The 18,175-nt window shown below is 33.9% G+C and overlaps 2 protein-coding genes across 12 annotated transcripts; both read right to left on the reverse strand.

The window, feature by feature from the left end:
* Positions 1-306: 306 nt before the first annotated feature.
* Positions 307-1,570, reverse strand: LOC130815932 (auxin-repressed 12.5 kDa protein-like). The gene is made up of 3 exons (XM_057682475.1): positions 1,424-1,570; positions 1,086-1,314; positions 307-578 (listed from the first exon to the last, which is right to left on the reverse strand). Exons 1-3 carry the CDS (start codon positions 1,527-1,529, stop codon positions 542-544), a joined length of 372 nt encoding a protein of 123 aa, XP_057538458.1. The 5' UTR covers positions 1,530-1,570; the 3' UTR covers positions 307-541.
* Positions 1,427-17,331, reverse strand: LOC130815929 (protein FRIGIDA-ESSENTIAL 1-like). Of its 11 annotated transcripts, none has more exons than XM_057682468.1 (8): positions 16,238-17,240; positions 10,996-11,401; positions 10,669-10,877; positions 9,329-10,584; positions 7,976-9,251; positions 7,668-7,733; positions 6,598-6,615; positions 1,427-6,492 (listed from the first exon to the last, which is right to left on the reverse strand). In XM_057682468.1, exons 1-5 carry the CDS (start codon positions 17,028-17,030, stop codon positions 9,222-9,224), a joined length of 2,694 nt encoding a protein of 897 aa, XP_057538451.1. In that variant the 5' UTR covers positions 17,031-17,240; the 3' UTR covers positions 1,427-6,492; positions 6,598-6,615; positions 7,668-7,733; positions 7,976-9,221. The 11 variants fall into 11 exon arrangements, with proteins under 11 accessions (XP_057538451.1, XP_057538450.1, XP_057538456.1 ...); XM_057682467.1 differs by having other exon boundaries at positions 6,581-6,615; XM_057682473.1 differs by having other exon boundaries at positions 1,427-6,615; positions 10,777-10,877; positions 16,238-17,331.
* Between the last annotated feature and the right edge of the window lie 844 nt (positions 17,332-18,175).

An 18,175-nucleotide genomic window follows, 5' to 3' on the forward strand; every position in this document is an offset into this window, starting at 1 on the left:
CCTATCTGATCAACATCATAGTCCACATTCTAACCAGATCAGTTTAGTTAGCTCAAACACCAATCATGCTATCCAAAGATCCCCAACTAGACACTACTCCCACTTCACTAATACTACTCAACTCATCATCATCATACCTCGGCCATTTTCATTTATTAACCATAAACAAAAACGTAATTGCTCTCAACTTTTAAAACCATGTACGATATCATGGTTATAATTTAAATTCATAATCTATTAAATTTAGTCACATGAAACAATATGGAGTAAATATTACTAGAAGGATCATTATATAAACACAAACCATCAATCCAAGAAGCGATCCTTAAAATTTGATTACAAACAACGTTTGAAAAGAAATACAACCTAATTAAACACCAACTTATTATTAAAGCAAAACTCAAGTTACGACTTACTACTTCTCAATTCTCATAGTGAAACTTAATATTTTACATTCAATATGTAGTCCGACACATTCATGGACCCCATAACAACATAAGTAACTTACATATTTTTTAATACTTATAAAAATAAATACGATTCAGACATGCTTGCTCCTACTTTCACCACTGTAGAGCCTGCAATATTTTTGAAAAATCAAAATATATAGTTAGATCAAGTTAAAAATAAAACCCATGTACAATTACAAAAACTATGAAGTTTTTCTATCAACTTTTATGTTTTTAAACACCCAAAATATTACATAATTCAATATTGAGCCTCTGATTTTCTAGTCCCTTATGCAATCATGTTGAATATGCTCGAAAACTCTGCTATGGTTATATGAAAAAATTTTGTGCGGAGATTAGTCCATCATCAGCAAGGAAATATATATTGTCCACGGTCAATCATCCATCATACAACGGCATCTTCTGTAGTACTTATATGTACAGTATAGATGAAGTCGTAGTGTCCATTGTAGGGAAATCTTTTTGTAGTATTTTCGAAGCACTTTTTTGTAATTATTTTGTGTTTTTTGATTATATATCTATGTGCAGAATGATCAAAATTTGTAAAATTTTAATTAAAAATAATAATAAGAACAATTATCAAGATATTAAAATAAAATAAACAAGGATAATTACCAGTCATAAACAGTAGGGGAGGAAGCTTGGGAAGGCTTGTCAAAGATCTGATTTCCAATAGTACGAGTGTTAAGGTTGCTCCCTGGGTGGAACACACTCCTCCACACGTTGTCCCTCCGTGCCGAGTTCGGCGTTGTCGGTGTCACTGGCGAGGTTGGTGTCGTTGGGTTCGCCGATGTCGATCCAGGCATCGACACCGACCTCTGATACTTCCCAACATCTCCATGATCTACACCATAAGATAAAATTGTTATACGACATCTATGATAATTAATTTATGATTTAATATGATGGTTTATAATAATATATATATATATATATATATATATATAATAAACCTGTGTTAGATAAGTTTTGTGTTTGAAGTTTCCTGAGTTTGCCAAGACCACGATCAGGCTGAGGGCCTGCAACTACATCGTCCCAAAGTTTCTCTAGGAGCACCATTTTTCCTTTTTTTGTATAAATATTCTCTCACTAGATGTTTGTAGAACAAGTAGGGATCAAAAGAGGATAAAGAAAAGCTTGTTTTTATAGACAAAATAAGTTGGTGCCGAAATATCTTTATGGAGAGCGTAAAGATGATATGGAAATTGGATTATTTTGTTTTATCCTCTTTAATTTAGAATAATTATCTTATTTGATTTTTTTAATATTTTTTATTAATTATTTTTTATTTATATTTTGTTTTTAATTTTGATGTTGATTATCAGTAAAAATTTATTTAATTCGTATCAATATAAATTTTATAAATATTAATTTTTTACAAATTTTAGTTATACACTAAAATTAAATTAGTATATTAAATGAAGTATTAAAATTAAATATAGGTTGAATTAAAAGGAGTATTATATATTATAAAATTGAAAATAAAATAATTTCAAATTAAATATAGGTTGAATTAAAAGGAGTACTATATATTATAAAATTGAAAATAAAATAATTCCACCAATTAAAGACAAATTGTGATCTTGTCATGTGCATAAGCTATTCTTATTTCAATCTTACCCACCCCCCTGAATTTGCCAATTGTCACTCCTTGGTATACTTCCTGAGCTAAGGACTGAGAATATTTTGGTTGCTACTTGCTACCCATAGCTATAGATAAGGATTAAGGAGAGTCTAAGGAAATATTTCCTTTATTCATTTAATAGTTATATATGATTTTTTATATTGTTCATAAGTATTTTTAATTTATTTTATATTAAAATTTATAAATTATAGTAATAATTTAGTCAAGTGTAACCTTATTTGATACGTTTTTGAGGACCTTTTCTAATCTTTCTCGAGCCGGAGACTCTTTAGCCAGGTCCTTCTTTATGGATATAAGTTGCTATTTTCCATCCTTCCCAAACCATGATCACAATTTCCAATAAGCAGGATACATCGATTACGATGACAATGAGGAGGGAGTATTTAGTTTTCTTTTTTTTTTTGCAATGACGAATTCTTCTTTTAATTTGATCTATAAATTTATTATTTTTGTCTTCAGCTTAATAATTTTTTTTTCCTAACAGTCTAAGCCATTTTCTCTTTCCTTTCCAGTAATTTTTTAAAATGTCATGAAAGGACAGTAGTATAATTGTCAAGCTACTAGTTTATTACTGCCTACGATTATCAAAATCATTCATTGCTAAAAATAAAAGTAGAAGTAAAATAATTAAGGTAAACCGATCTAAAAAATAATCTAAAATTTGCTCTAAGAGGGAGTAAAAGGATAAGGATGATAAGATAGTGGTGGGATCCGCCTAGTAAATATCAAATGCTAAATATTCATGGATCAGAGTCAGATAAGGTTTTTCGGATTGCCCTCCACCTGTCGGGTACTGAGTTACAATTATTGTCCTCGTCTATTGTGGGTCCCACCATGGTAATGGTAATCGTCACAGTGGCCCCCATGTCTTGGATATGGAATCTAGTCTTATGAATTTGTTTAGGTGTTTGATAAATTAGATTATTAGTGTTGACAACCCAAGTTACTCTGAATGTTAATATATTATTGAGGAAAAAATGGCAATGGAAAAAAGATCTTTAATAACTTATAAATTAGGGTAAAAACGCCATTCTTTTCGGATCTATTATTTTACATTTTTATCGAAGAATCGGCTCGGATACCATGTTAAATTAAGTTGGACTCATTGTGAATGCCAGCATATTATCGAGGAAAACACGAGGTGCATACATTTTATAAACCAAGGAGATATATATCATCCTAAAACTATATGGCAATTGGAAAAAAGTCTTCAATAGCTTATAAAGTGTGCACGCCATCTTTAATTTGTCAATGTGGGATAAGCCATCCGAACAATTAGAAAGTTGACTTACATGAGTTAAACCTCTCTGAGGGCCTGACTAGGAATAGAGGTAGTTGGAGGCGTAATATCCATGTTTTAGACTATTGATGTCCTCTTAGATTACCTTTTGGTGTTCTTAACATCTTGCTTCTCTTGTTTCTTTTATTATTATTCTTTTGTTTTCTTTTATTTTGTAGTTGGTTCTTCTTATTTATTTTATTTATATGCATTTAATTTATCTTTCTCATGTAGCTACGTTTTTTTATCTTTCTCGAGTTGGGGGACTCCTTACACTGAGTAGGATGATGATGATTTGGTAAAAAGTACTTAAAAGTGAACAAATATTTTTAAAAATACACATCATATGAAAGTATGCAAATATCAATATTTATAGTATATTGAGTAGGTGTTTATTTTTTATTTCTTTATTAAGATATTAGACTGAAGCTCAGAAAGATAATCTCTCTAAGAGACATTATCTTATAGTATATTAAGTAGGTGTTTATTTTACCGCGTTGCAATTAGGCCGGCGTTGTTGTATGGGAAAGAATGTTCGCCGTAAATAAAGTTTTCGAACAGAAGATGGAAGTAACAGAAATGCGTATGCTGAGGTGAATGCGTGGTATTACTATGATGGATAAGATAAGAAACCAGGAGTTCAGGGAGAAGTTAGAGGTTTTATCTCTCTCCGCAAAGATGCGGGAGAACAGGTTGAGATAGTTTGGGCATTTGTAGAGAAAAACACATGACGTCCCAGTAAGAAGGATCGAATGCATTATAGTGGACAACAAGAGAAGTCGAGAAAGACCTTGGAGAACGTGGGAGGAAAAAATTAAAAGTGACATGCATAAAGTTCATATCTCCAAGGACCTGACCAAATTGGCGGCGTCTTATCCACGTCTTAGATTACTAAACCCGTCCCTTTTACCTATCGTTTGTTATTATTCATTACCTTTAATTATTGTGCTTTAACTTCTTCTTTACTTTTATCTTTATTTTTAGTTATTTGTACGTATTCTATTTATTCTATTTGTAAGTTGCAGGTTTTTCTCTCTTTAAAGACTTTTCTCGAGCCGAGGGACTCTTTGACCACACTCTTCTCTATGGGTATGAGCTGCCGCCTTTCTTCCCTCCTCAAACCCTAATAATAGTTTTCTATGAACGGAATAAACATTATCTTTCAACAATTTGTGAAACCATATGGAAGATGGCCTACAAATTTCTTTAGGTTCCGGCTCACTTTTTGTGGGCTCTTGCGAATGCCCAAAGTGCAAGTTGATGAATGCAAAATAAATGTTATTTTCAAATGATCCTTTTTTAAATTCAACAAAATTGATCACGAACAAGCTTTTACCTAGCTTCTATCTAATTGTTTCAAATAACTTTATAATTTACGACACCGTGAAACAAGTTCATACAAGCAGCTTATTTTGGAAAAACATAAAGAAAAACAATGGAATGTGACTTGTATAAAGTAGCAGTTTTTTTTTTAAGTTTGGGCTGATCCAATTGAGACCGTCTCATAATAAAACAGTTTCAATAAAAAATTAGTATATAATTTGTTGCGAATTGAATACTCTTCCGTTTCGAATTGATGTTTATTATGGTTATAATATTACAAATTAACACTATATTGATCTTTATTACTCCTAGTAGTTATACTATTGCAATATCTCTTTATTTACTACTCTTTTATTCTAATTAAATGTTTCATATAGTGTTGCACTCTTAGCGATGTATTATTTCAATTTTAAAGATCCCTAATTTTATTTGATTAATTAATAATTATAAAAAGTTAATTATTAATAAAATTTACCTAAAAACGAATCAAATAAAGTCCCACGTGAAGGAAAATAATAATTAGTAATAAAATTAAGCCAATCTTGAAAGATAATTAAAAGTGCATATGACAATATAAAATGCGAGAAAAAATCCCCTTATCTTAAATATAGTTTTGCTAATTCTAAATGATTGAATAAATGTAAGCTTTTTTATAAATATCATGCATACTTTTCAATTTGTGATGAAAAATCCTTCAAAACCCTTAATAACCATTAACGAAAATAATTAGTGAAAAATGAAAAATTATGATTGAAGAGGTAGTATTATGATTGAAAAATAATTAATAACCATCAACTATAGGTGTTTCTTTTTTATGATTTAAGAGGTATTATTATGTAATAATGAAAAATTGTAAATAAAATAAATTATGATCAATTTTTTAACACCATGAAAATAATTTGGTATGTTTCACGAAAATTTATATTACAAAATATTCTTATTACTATCTCTTAATACCAACAATTAAACAGACTCTTAGTAAAACTTAAAGCAACCAATAACTACATTAGTATCGAAACTTTAGAGCATCTAAAATAATTAATCTTAACCTATGTAAAGAAATTCAATGATGAAGACATGAAGAGATAAGATATTTGAGTGGCTATATATTCTTATGATTATAAAACAAGCAACTCTATCGTTTGGTGGTACGTCTTTGTCTCGGCCTATTTTTTCCACCTAAGCTATTATAAAATAATTGCTAATTTATGTTGGTATACATAGGACTTCTGACTTTGTCTTTACTAGACACCTCTCTTATCCAAATCACTTTTGCAAATCCGTGTCTTTGAATTTGCACATTTACAAACATAATGATCAAGGAAAATTTAGTACATGTTTTTCATTTGCTCATTAATACGGCCCATCCTATATTGGTCTAATACATAGGTTTTCTGCCACCACCATGATCAACGGATCAACTCAACTACCCAAGCCACAATCCCATATATCCTGCTAGAATTGCTATAATAAAAAAAGTGCGGTTGAGATGGAAAAAAGTGTATGGACAAGATAAAGAAAGACATTATGATCTCACTGCCAATTCTAAATGTATAGCAAAATGAATGTGAGGTTATGATACACCCTATACCTTAATCAACCCATCATTGCATGTTCAGCATGTATAATAGTGGAAAATTTTATAAAAAATAGATCAGATTAGAAAATCTTACCTTTTTCTGTAATAGTCCTGGTAATTGATTTTCAATATATGCTGTCCCAGATCAGTACAATTTATGAATCTGCATATGGAAAGTGATGGAAGCTCCTCTGCCCTGAAAAAAAAAAAAAAAAAAACCGCCATCCTCAGGCGTAGGAGTCTGACTTGCGAGATTGTACTCAGAATTGTTAAGCTGCTTTTACCACAAGATTTCTATTACCAATATAGTGCAGTGTTCCTGCAAAATCATAACAAAGAAATTTAATTCCAAACCTCTATCATAACCATATTTCATCAAGAATAATTCAATGTCTTTCCAAAGTTTCCAAGCAAACACAAAATAAAATAAAGTAAAACTGGCTTGCCATATTTTCAGCCAAAGCCCAAAGTATTCCTCATGCATGATACAACATTTCCATTACACCGATGTCATTGAATGTCTCCAGCTACGTAGGTGAGTCTGAAAGGGTAAAATGTACACAGCCTTGCCCTTGTAGAAACAACAAGCTTTGGAGTAACAATGAGTATGTGTATCAATGTAGAACAAAGTCAGCAAGGCAATGATCAGAATATAAATTGGAGCAGTGGAGGTAGAGGTCACCTACGAGCATGAAGTTCACAGAGCTTGTAGAGATCACCACCATGAACTACAAAGGTTGATGAGTAGTAAGGGGGAGGGCTTTGGACTTGACGGAGGCATTCTAGTGCAAAAGCCAAATCCACAAGCAAAGTGGACATTAGCAGAGGGGTCACCAAGTCCTCAGCGAGGTGAGGACCCAGCCTCAGTATGGGCAGCGCTCTTAGCAGCAGGGATGGCAAGCACTCGATGGACTTGCTACTGTGCTTTTGTAATTTAATGTGGTTTCACATTAGCGTCCCTAGGGTTTTTCGAGAGGTATATAATGCTTTGTACGGTGCTATAAAAGGTCAATAGGGGAAAGAAAATAGTACGGATTGCCTCCAAGAAATTCCGAGAGGGCATAAAGGAAAGAAACCATTGTTGAAGGGGAGAATTTCTAAGAATTCTAGGGACAAAAAAATTAATAGAAATTGCTCAACTGTTGCAAGGATTACAGAGAACACTAAACGAGCTTTGAGAGCCAAAAAAGTACTGCTACATTGTGGAATTACATAAATAGAAGCTATGTTTCTGTTGTGGATCTGTATCCTTTTATGATCCCCAGTATCCCTCAATGTAGAGACGGCATCGAAAAAAGCAGCCAAAGGTTCAAGAGAAGTGCACGGGTAACCTTAACCATGCGATAGCAGTTAATCTCAAACAACACTTACTGAGCAAAGAGTAGTCAACTTTACAAAAAGTTATTGTTCTCACTTCTCAGCATGATACAGCCAATACTGCAATGGTAAATGAATAACACCAATTAGATCAGGAAAATTAGAATATATTTTCCAAAATATCATAGAGCATATTTGAGGGTTCAAAATGGCATCTCCTTTTAAACCCAAAGGAAATCTTCCAGAGCAGACATCTGTAAAGAGGCAGCCAATCGAGCAACAGTCGTGGCAAGTAAACACCGCAACAAAAACATAAGTAATCAAGCAAAGTCCAAATTAGTTTAAGATAAGCAGATAATTACGCATGGACAAAGAGAGAACAAGGACACCAGCTACACAGTCGCTTCATACGAATAAGCGGGTGCTGCTCACTGAAGTACTTCCTTTTTAAAAGAATCTGCAAAGGTATCGATTACCACTGAACTGCGTGACAAAGAAGTCTGAAAAATTTAAGTATGAAAGGTGAAGCTGGACTGTAAATAAAAAATATAACACATCAATGACGTCACAAGTATCTTCGGTAATACAATAACAGTTCTTACCCTAAAGACAACAAAATATAAAAAGCGATCATAACAAAAATAGATATAAAAGGTCATGACCTCACAGATTACGTCTAATACATTACAAACATGCCAAAACCAAAGAAGAAACAAAAAATTTTATCAATTGTCTCGAGAACATGTAAGAATACATATTTAGTAAGCTCTCCGAAACTTATGACTACAATTCAACATAGTTATCTAATAATTATCCTTAATTGTTAATAGTACTACCTTATTTGACCTAATTGAGTGTCGTTAAAATTCTACTTCATGGAAACTATGAATGTGTGCCCTCATTCATAGATGTTTTCTTTCCCATCATTCAACTCAATCCTTGAGCTCATGTGTTCACATTGTTGAGCACATACATCATCTTCACACATGAGCACAATCAAAGTGTGTGTACAATCCCAATTGTACTCTGCTTGTAGTCCAGGCTTTACGCTTTACGCTTTACGGTAAGATGGGGTTCTAAATGATCCAATTTTCAAGAAAGCATTGTTCCGGATGAAACAATGCGCATAGCACTTAAAATAAATTTGAAAGACAACATTAAATCATGTGCACTTCTTATAAGCGTCAATTGAACCACCTCTTTGTTATCACTGCAACGGATACAACAAGAATAGGTCGTGTAAATTGACCCCCCAACCCCACCCTAGGTGGGAGCCACTTAATAGAATTGGAGTTATGGAATGTTGTTGTAAAAGACATCAACAAATCTCTATAAATACACCCTTCATCCCCAGTTCACTTTCCACGTATAAAAACCAAGCCTTCATGAAACTTAACTTAGTTTTGGCTAAATAATTAAGGCTCTTCAACCTGTAATAGAGGCATTGAATTCTGAAGCGTGAACAAGTTCAATCCTAGAAAATACCCTAAAAAAAATTTACACCAGATTCAGAAAGTTATGTACTAGTTTAAGATTACTCCATAAGAGTCTCATACATAACTCAGCAATTAAGAAAACTGTACAGTAACCAGGACCCATCCTTAGCTTCTAATATCTGCCATATTTGTCAACGTAAGCCTGCAAAAGGTGTTAATAATGTTAATTTTGGAAAATTTTAGTTCTCTTAAGTCTAATCACCAGATCCAAAGTCTCACCTGAATGAGTTTCCAAATTTTAGAACGGGATGAGGACAGATATTGTTTAATAGAATCTGTCGAATTTGGCACTTCCGTCGGTTGTAAAGTGCTCAGTATTTTATCCTCAGCCTTTTGAACTATTACTTTATATACATCCTTAGACAAGAGGCCTTCATGCCATATTGGTCTCATCAACTCTTTCACATATTCAATGAGAGCAGCACGAAAACACCTGATTGCTTTAGATTCTTCATCGTCTAATTCATTGCCTAGCCGTCCATTATCTACCTTTAAGTCCCTTTGTCCTTTAGATTTTCCTTCATTGTTACTTCTACTTGCTTTGAGTAGAGCTTTGATACTTCCAGGAACCATAGGGTTCTCCTCTTCAGTCATGCTTTTATTTTGAGCTTCACTAGCAGAATTTGCAGCAGACTCTGCCTCAACTGCAGGGACAGCTTTGTCATGGCCACTGTAGCTCTTATCAAAAGCACTAATTTGTGATCTTATATCACACTCAAGAAGGTTTTGCCCAGAGACGCTTTGTATATCTTGAGTCTGACCATAAGAAGAATGCTTCAAGGATGCACGTTCAGGTTGTTCAATGTCACGAAACGGATCATATTGAACATCTGATCCATTTACTGGAGGAATAAAAAAGGAAGATCGGAAAGGGACAGATGGCTCCCAGTTATAAGGAGTAAATGTCGTCTTATACTTTTCTGAATCTGATTTCGAGAAAAAGGGGGAGTTCTGCAGTAAAGTACTTTTCCAGCTCGACGTATAGTAGGATGGCACAGAACTCTGAACATCCAGCGAATAGCGCCTACGCATAGCAGCTGATTCCTCTACTAGCCTCGAGATAGAATTGGTATCATATGAAACACCATATTCCCTCGACGAAGATCCGTACCTAGGGAAAACATTATGGTGCAGCATAGAACTTTCAGCAGCTGACAAGCCATGATCATCAAATGTGTGATTTTTGTTGAATATATTCGCTTCTATCCCTCTAAGTGTTGCAGCGGATCTGAAACCATCTTTTCCAGAAGATGACTTGTGGGAATCAATAGAAACACGAGAAGATGATATTGTTCTATCTGCAAACAGAACCTTGTCCATTTGTTCATATTGGCGAGACTTTATGTCTTCTTCACGTTCCTTTTGAATGCCCTTTCCTGCTGTTGGATCAGCCTTACAATCATTAACATTTTGCATCAGGGGACCTGGTTGGTTGTCAATAAGTAACTCTGACTCCACAGCATCATCTCCAGAACCTGCTAACACAGAGGTGCTTAATATAAGTATCAAATTAAAGGAGTACTTTGCTTTAGTAAACTCCTTACAGACTCAAAAACAACCTCTATCCGACCGAAACTCACTTTTTTCTGGCAGTATACCTTCCTCTACTAGATTTCCATGATCTGTCTTATGAAGAAATCTACATGAACTTCCTTTAATACACCAACCTTTAACAAAATACTCGCAACGAATTGCAGGTCGTTTATTTCCACCCTCGCCTTCAGCCCCAGGTGACAAGCTCCTTCGTTTCACTTGGGGAAACCAAGATCTGGAAAAACTAAAGTATTAGCAAGACAAAAGATTGGTACGTATAGCCACTGTTTCTTTGACAAACGAACACAGCATGACAATCAGTAGAAAATGTTACAAGATTCAAATCTGCACACCTTGATTCCCTTAGATCCATATCTTGTCTTGAGGGAGAATGAAGGTCAGTCTCAACTGACAGGAGCTTAGCCTGCTCAACATCAGCAGTCTTAACAAATTGACCACTCACAGTATTGGGAGTAGAACCATGTTTAACTGAGGAAATCACAGTCACTTGTTCTACATGGTCATGTTCATCTTTCACTGCATCAAATTTATCATTAGAAGGGCCAGAAATATGTTTAAAGATTTTTGGAGATTTAGAACTTCTATCATCTACTGAACTGATCTCTTTTCCGTTTCCATTCTGCACTTCAGGGGATGAGCCTCCACCGTCAGCATTGATATCATGAAGAATACTTCCCTTAGACTGCATAACACTTATATATCTTGATATGCCCTTTGATTCTACATCATTGCTACCATCTACAAGAAGAAGGAATGCGAGAGAATAAATAAATGAGGCAAACTTCACTAGATGAAATGGTTGTAACCCAAATATTATTTTCTAATAAGAATCTCGTGAAACCTAGTGAATCAACCATAGCAACAAATAACCAAATGAGACATTTAAGAAAAGCAAAACAAAATCAAACAACCTCTTTGACTTTAAATAAAGTCCCTCGAGTACATCCGGTGCATTATACACTATAAAATATCTAAAACTACAATGTACTTTGATACCACAAATGACACCATGTAGCACGAAAATTTTGTCATACAAATTTGTGCATTGGGCATGTCCTCAAAGATTTTGTCCCGTCCAATTAGCCTTCTTCCATAGTGCAAAAAACACTTGCGGCAATGGTCGCATAACGGATTTTGTGGTCAGTGCAAATGATTTTGCGATTAATGCGACCTATATCGCATTCAAAAAATCTTTACAATACAGTGACGCAACCTTGTTTTTGCACTATGCTTTTATCACATCAAAAGGCTACCAAACTTGATGTACCTTGGGAATGCCAATCAAGAGTATGTTAAACTCTTGTTCGCCCCTTCACCTTGAGAAAATGAACGGAACTTTGGTTCATGTTCCATACATTCGGCTCAATTGTTCTCTAGTGTACGTTAATTGGTAGAAATCTTCCGCACAAATCGACGTTAACATATTATAATACACCTTGGGAGACGCGAAAGGCATTGGATCCTCCTACATGATGAGGAAAACAACAAAACACAAAGAAGCTAACTTCATAAAAGTTTACAGTTCTTCGCAGCCAAGTAAAGAGCAATAAATCTTAAAATCTTCTTTGCTTTGTGTCACTATTTTGTGTCTTTTCTTCTTGAAGCCACATAGAAGTGTACATGTGACCACCTTGATTGTGAATTATCTTTCATTCAATTGTCTATGTATTTGTTATTGCTTTTCTTTCACTTTTACTTTTTACGGATATGTTTGTCAATCTTTGAACATTGAACTTGATTAAACTATAACTTCTTAGCAAGAGTGGATTGTTATTTGAATAATTGATGAAAATTGTAATATATTCCCTCCACATTGCATGTTTTACTTATTTCAATGTCTTTCATAATTTTCACGTTCATGTTATAATATTTTCACTCTCATACTTCAAATCTTTCCCTAAATTTGAGTACATGTTTTCCTTATTTAAATGTCCCTAATACTCTTAGATTTCACTATACCCACTACCAAAGTTTTTACTTACAAATAAATTTGATCCTTGTTTTCACATATGAGACAAAGGGAATAACATTTTATTACATTTTTTGCTTTTGGTTTCTTGCAACTTTTTTTTATTAATTTTGGACTTTTAACCATTAATGGAATATCTTAAACTACATTTCTCAATGGGTGGTCAATAAAAATAAATCATTAAGATAATTCATATGAACAAATCGCTTTTACTGTATCCTATAAAACTACTCTATCCAACACCGTGCCTCCTTATAAAAAAATACTAGCTTAAAGACTAAATTAAATCATAAAGTTCTCTACACATAACAAGTATTGTTAGACACAAAACACATAACAATGAATACCTCCAAATTAAACACCAAAGAGAAATCAAGCACTAAGACTCCATATCAACTAAACCACAATACTCGAACACAAGAAAAAGACGCAATGCACATTATTACCCAAGCGCAAAGAGTAATAAGAATTCAAAACTCTTACATAATAGGAAAATGAATTCCTAACAGCCATCCAAGTCTTTGATAAAATTGTTCAAGGCCTTACAAACCTCCCTTAACATGCTACAACAATTCATACATCATCTTGTCCCTGCTGCACAACTATTACTTCCAACAATTTAAAACTAAAATTAGATTAGCCTTGAACTATGTAGTGTCATTTAAAGTCAACCTTAATACACGACTTTGTTGCTCTAGTTCTCATGCATTAAAGATCCAAATCCATTAGCGTTTAGATGGTATCCTAGATAGATATCACCACTGCCAAAAGGCTAACATATGCTAAGGAGCTCAAGATCAAGCTTAAAACTTAATCCACTGTCAAACATCTCAAAAACTCCCAACTTTTGATACCAATGTTATAGAACAAACGGGAGAAGTCACCAAAAGACTAGCTTAGTAGGTGAGAGTTTATTTACTCTTTAAACCCCAAATTAGTTGCCTATACAACCAATGTGGGACAAAGTCCCATAACCTTGTGATAGCCTCAAATCCATTCCATTACATTTGAACTCCCATAAGGCCCAACCATCCTTGTTAACCAGGCCATCACTTCGAGTTGGATCCTCGTTGGTCATGGCTAAGGCTGAAAGTTTGATATTTAGTTTGGAATTTGAACATAACCAAATCAAATTAAAATTAATTTGGTTAGGTCATTTCCCAAATCCAAATTAAATACAATCAAAGACTAACCGAATTGAATTGAATTTAAATGCCAAAAATCAAAAATCCAAGAAAAACTAAATAAAAAATCTAAAAGTTTATACCTAAGGTCAATCAAAAGTCATCTTCAAAAATTGAACAAAAACAAATAAAAACAAGTCAAAATAATAGTTGAAATCTAAAACTTAATTCTAAACAACATCAAACAAGAAGAAAACTCGCTTTGACCGGAAATTCTTTTTTACTAATGTGCAGGAGAAGAAATTGGAGATCAGAAAAAACAAGGGAGAAGCAAAAACATTTAGCTAAAATAGTAAAGTAATCATAATCAAATCGTTAAAACCAAAAAAAGTAACAGAAAAAATTCATATTATTATTCTTAGCAAGAGAAAGAACAAAGAAAAGGAAAAAATAGGTCATCTTCTTGAACTAAAGGAGAATGAATATGGGTGAGGTAAGAGAAAGTACAAGGAAAAAGAAATGATAGGAAATGAAAGAGAAAAAAGGAAGGAAAAAAAAAGGAAGAAAAGGTATCTCAAGTGAGAGACAAAGAAAGAGGGATAGATGACTCAATAGGTATTCGAAAAAAAAAAGGTAGACATTATGTTGACTTATCATCTCAGTTTCTAAGCTAGGTTTTTGTCATTATCTTTTTTCCTCAAAGTATTCTAAATAAAGAAAGATGTAATTCGATTTTTGTATCATATTTATGTAAAACCAGAATCAAGCCTAAAAAATTCTATCAATCCAAGTCCAAACCAAAATAAAAAAATCAATCTAAATTATTAATTCGATTTGATGTGATTTGGTTTTTGGTTTTTCACCAAATTACTTATAGTCACGGCTACGTTGGCCAACCACTTTCTTCGTAGCCAACCACTTTCTAAGTCACCATTTCGAGTCGATTCTGATATGATTGTTATAAGAAAACAAGAAATTTCATTCAAAAGACTAGCCTAGTAGGTGAGAGAGTCCATTTATTCTACAAACCTCGCATTAGTTGCTCATACAACCGATGAAGAACAAAGTCCTATAAACTTGTAATGGCCTCAAATCCATTTCATTACAATCTCCCATCAAAACCACAAAAATTCACAAAGATACCAATCTCTTAATTGAGTTCCAATTACCAACCTCCAAAAGGTTTATTATAAAATTATATTCCCTTTCACCCAAAGGGAAACCTCGTGGCTTATAGTATTGGTGTTTCATCTTCCTTCAAAAACCTTTCATCAAGAAAGAAAAAATCACACAAAGATCAAATCTTCTTAATTGAACTCCAATTAGCAACCAAAAGGAAACCCCATTGCTTACAAGACTTGGTATTTTTAACTTCTTTCCAAAGACCTTTTTGAAAGTTTAACTTCCTTCCAAAAACCAAAGAGAACCGCATTGAGTAAATATTATTACCAACTACAATTCACACTAACGCAATGCTCTTAGGGGTGCGTCTCAACTCTCAAGTTGTGCAATCCTAAGATCTGTCCCAAGATGGCTACATTCAATAATTATAATCACATAGCAAAAGTTAATCTAGAATCAAACCAATCCCAAATATTAGATGTGACTGATTAGCCTTTGTAAGTTCTAGCCTGATACACACAAATAAAAAATTAAGTTATTATTACTATTGAAACTCAATTTCTATTTGTGTCATTGACGGAAAGATTATTGCAGGCTATCTCAAAGCCTATACGAAATAAGAATACGGGAGGTACTACGCTATTAAATCAACAAGCATCCGTAATTTTAAGGAAGAGAGAAGAAGAAGGCTTGAGAGTTGAGTATTTAAATATTTAGGGTGAAAGATACATTTTATTTTCTCCTCAAAATAAGAGCATGAAGTCATGAACAATAATCACCAAGTTCACATGGAGTCAATGTGATAACCCAAAGCAAATGAACACTTGTGTGTGTCGAAGTGCCATTCAAAATTACAGTAGTTGATTTCAAAAATAAAGTACAACATACGTAATCTCAGTTTACTATATTCAATATCACTCAACTAGCCAATCTCTATCATAACTAAAATCATTTGTAGTTTAGCTCTTCTTTTACATACCAGATTTCATTTCCTAACAAAGCCAATCAATTCATCTCCATTCTTGAACTTCACATGTAATCTACCACCAGAACTCCTATAGTACATCATCTGGCTTATTGATTATACAACATATGGCTCATCAGCAAAGATTAGATTTTCATTACTTCTCCAATCTACTCAACAACCATCTGTTCAACAGAATCATTCCAAATTCAATTTATAAGAGTTCCACGCACATGCATGCAAAGCAAGCAATGCAAATGATCAACAAAAAAATCAACATTTTAGAGCAATAAAAATATCAAAAACAGCAGATCAACAAACAATACAGACAATGAGATTTGTAATCAAATGTGAAATAAACCCTTAAAACAACTTTGATGAAAACCAACAATTACCGGCATTGTCGATAACAAGAGGGACTGCAAAATCAGATTTGGCACCGTCAACGCCGGCACCATCCCCCTCCGCTGCTCCTTTATCAATGCTGAACTTCGTGGCAGCGATACCAGAATCACTCAATTTCTCGACTACATTTGCATCACCGGATTTCGTAACAGTGATAGCAGCATCACTCAAATTCTCGACTACTTTACCATCCCCCTCCGCTGCTCCTCTATCAATGCAGGACTTCGTGACAGCGATACCAGAATCACTCGATTTCTCAACTACATTTGCATCACAGGATTTCGCGACAGTGATAGCAGCATCACTCAAATTTTCGACTACTTTACAATCGCCGGGATATGTGACACTGATACCAGGGTCACTTGATTTTGCGACTCCATTTCCATCGCCGTCAACCTCAGCCTCCACCATAGTATCTTCATCAGTTAATTCTACTTCTATTTCTTCCTCAATTTCTTCATATTCTTCAACGTCTTCATATTCGTCTTCAACCTCTTCTTCTACTTCCTCCTCAAGAACCTCCTCCGGATCTTCTTCTTCAACCTCATCCGGATCTTCTTCAATCTCCTCCGGATCTTCTTCAACCTCTTCCGGATCTTCTTCCTCTTCTTCAACTTCTTCTTCGACTTCTTCCTCTACTTCTTCGTACTCTTCCTCTTCTTCAACCTCTTCGTACTCTTCCTCCTCTTCTTCGCTGCAGCGATGAGAATCGGAGGAAGCCATTGACGGCTTTCGTGAATTATCCCTAAACCAAATGTGTTTGGGAAATTTTTTCAATCTCATCACAAAATCATCGTATTTATTAGCAAAAGTTCATTCATTAGGTTAACGCTTAGCATCCATATTCCTGATTTCAAAGCATGCCATTGGGACCGAGGCACGGATGAAAGTGAATTGGGCTGGCACGCTGCCCCGTCTAGGTAGAATGAGGCTTTGGTCACGGCTAGGGTTGTTCAAAGACCGGGTTCCGTTTTGAGCCTTTATTCAACCCGTTTTTAAAATAGATTTGTAAAGGTACAGCTAAAAACGAATTGAGCCAAAAATTGGCTCTACTACATTTGAAATGGAGTGAACTTATACAAGGGTTTAATAAAAACCGAAAAACGAGCCTTTGTAAATAGAAAGAGGACTCTCTTCCTTAATTGTGTAGTATTTACGTAGTATCCAATTAATACAATCACGGAAACTTTAATAGGCAAACAGAATTTATTGTGTTCGTCTTGTCAACGGCCTCTTATATCTCTTTGAAAACCCCAAGTAACAAGTTTACATTTGCTTTTTCACACGCATTAATGCACTACTTCAATCGTTAATAATTAATATTTTGTACATAATTAAAAACTATAAAAAGTTGTATTAATAAAATGGAAAATTTGTTGTGAATAATTCAACCTATTTTCAGTTACTTGCCAATAATTTGACCTTTTGAAAATTTTGTAATAATTCAACCTTTGCTTTCAGTTTGTTGTCAATGGACTCTTTAGAAAACGACTTGTTGTATCAGGTTAACTCTCATCTTCTCCTTCTTTATAATAATCCAACCTATTTCCCATTACCTGCCAATAATCTCACATTTTGAATTTTTTTTTAAAATATCAAACCTTTTGTTAGCATTTTATTGTCAATGGATCCTTCAAGAAGCTAAATACTCAATTTCTCTTTGCCACTACTTTATAATTATCCAACATATCTTATCCATAAATGTTAAGTCTCTTTTAATTTCTTTAACACCTTTTCTTTCAATTATCAAAAAATCCACAATTTTTAAAATACTCAATTTCTCTCTGGCACTGATTAAAAGGGGTATTTTACTTTGAAAGGAATTGAAAAACTTACGATTGTTATTAATTTTTTTCATATTTAACGTGTAAATTTCAACTTGATAAAGATAATATATAAGGGGTTGGGTGTGGGTCAGCGGGTCGGAT

Source organism: Amaranthus tricolor, chromosome 6, assembly GCF_026212465.1.
Source record: "Amaranthus tricolor cultivar Red isolate AtriRed21 chromosome 6, ASM2621246v1, whole genome shotgun sequence".
Classification (NCBI taxonomy): Eukaryota; Viridiplantae; Streptophyta; class Magnoliopsida; order Caryophyllales; family Amaranthaceae; genus Amaranthus; species Amaranthus tricolor.

Coding starts and splice junctions, on each gene's coding strand:
- LOC130815929 (XM_057682468.1), bottom strand. CDS start 17,030: ATGAGATTGAAAAAATTTCCCAAACACATTTGGTTTAGGGATAATTCA. Junction 10,585..10,668: donor TGAGTTTCGGTCGGATAGAG/GTTGTTTTTGAG, acceptor CTGTGTTAGCAG/GTTCTGGAGATGATGCTGTG. Junction 9,252..9,328: donor AAATTTGGAAACTCATTCAG/GTGAGACTTTGG, acceptor CACCTTTTGCAG/GCTTACGTTGACAAATATGG.
- LOC130815932 (XM_057682475.1), bottom strand. CDS start 1,529: ATGGTGCTCCTAGAGAAACTTTGGGACGATGTAGTTGCAGGCCCTCAG. Junction 1,315..1,423: donor ACAAAACTTATCTAACACAG/GTTTATTATATA, acceptor CTTATGGTGTAG/ATCATGGAGATGTTGGGAAG. Junction 579..1,085: donor TCCCCTACTGTTTATGACTG/GTAATTATCCTT, acceptor AAAATATTGCAG/GCTCTACAGTGGTGAAAGTA.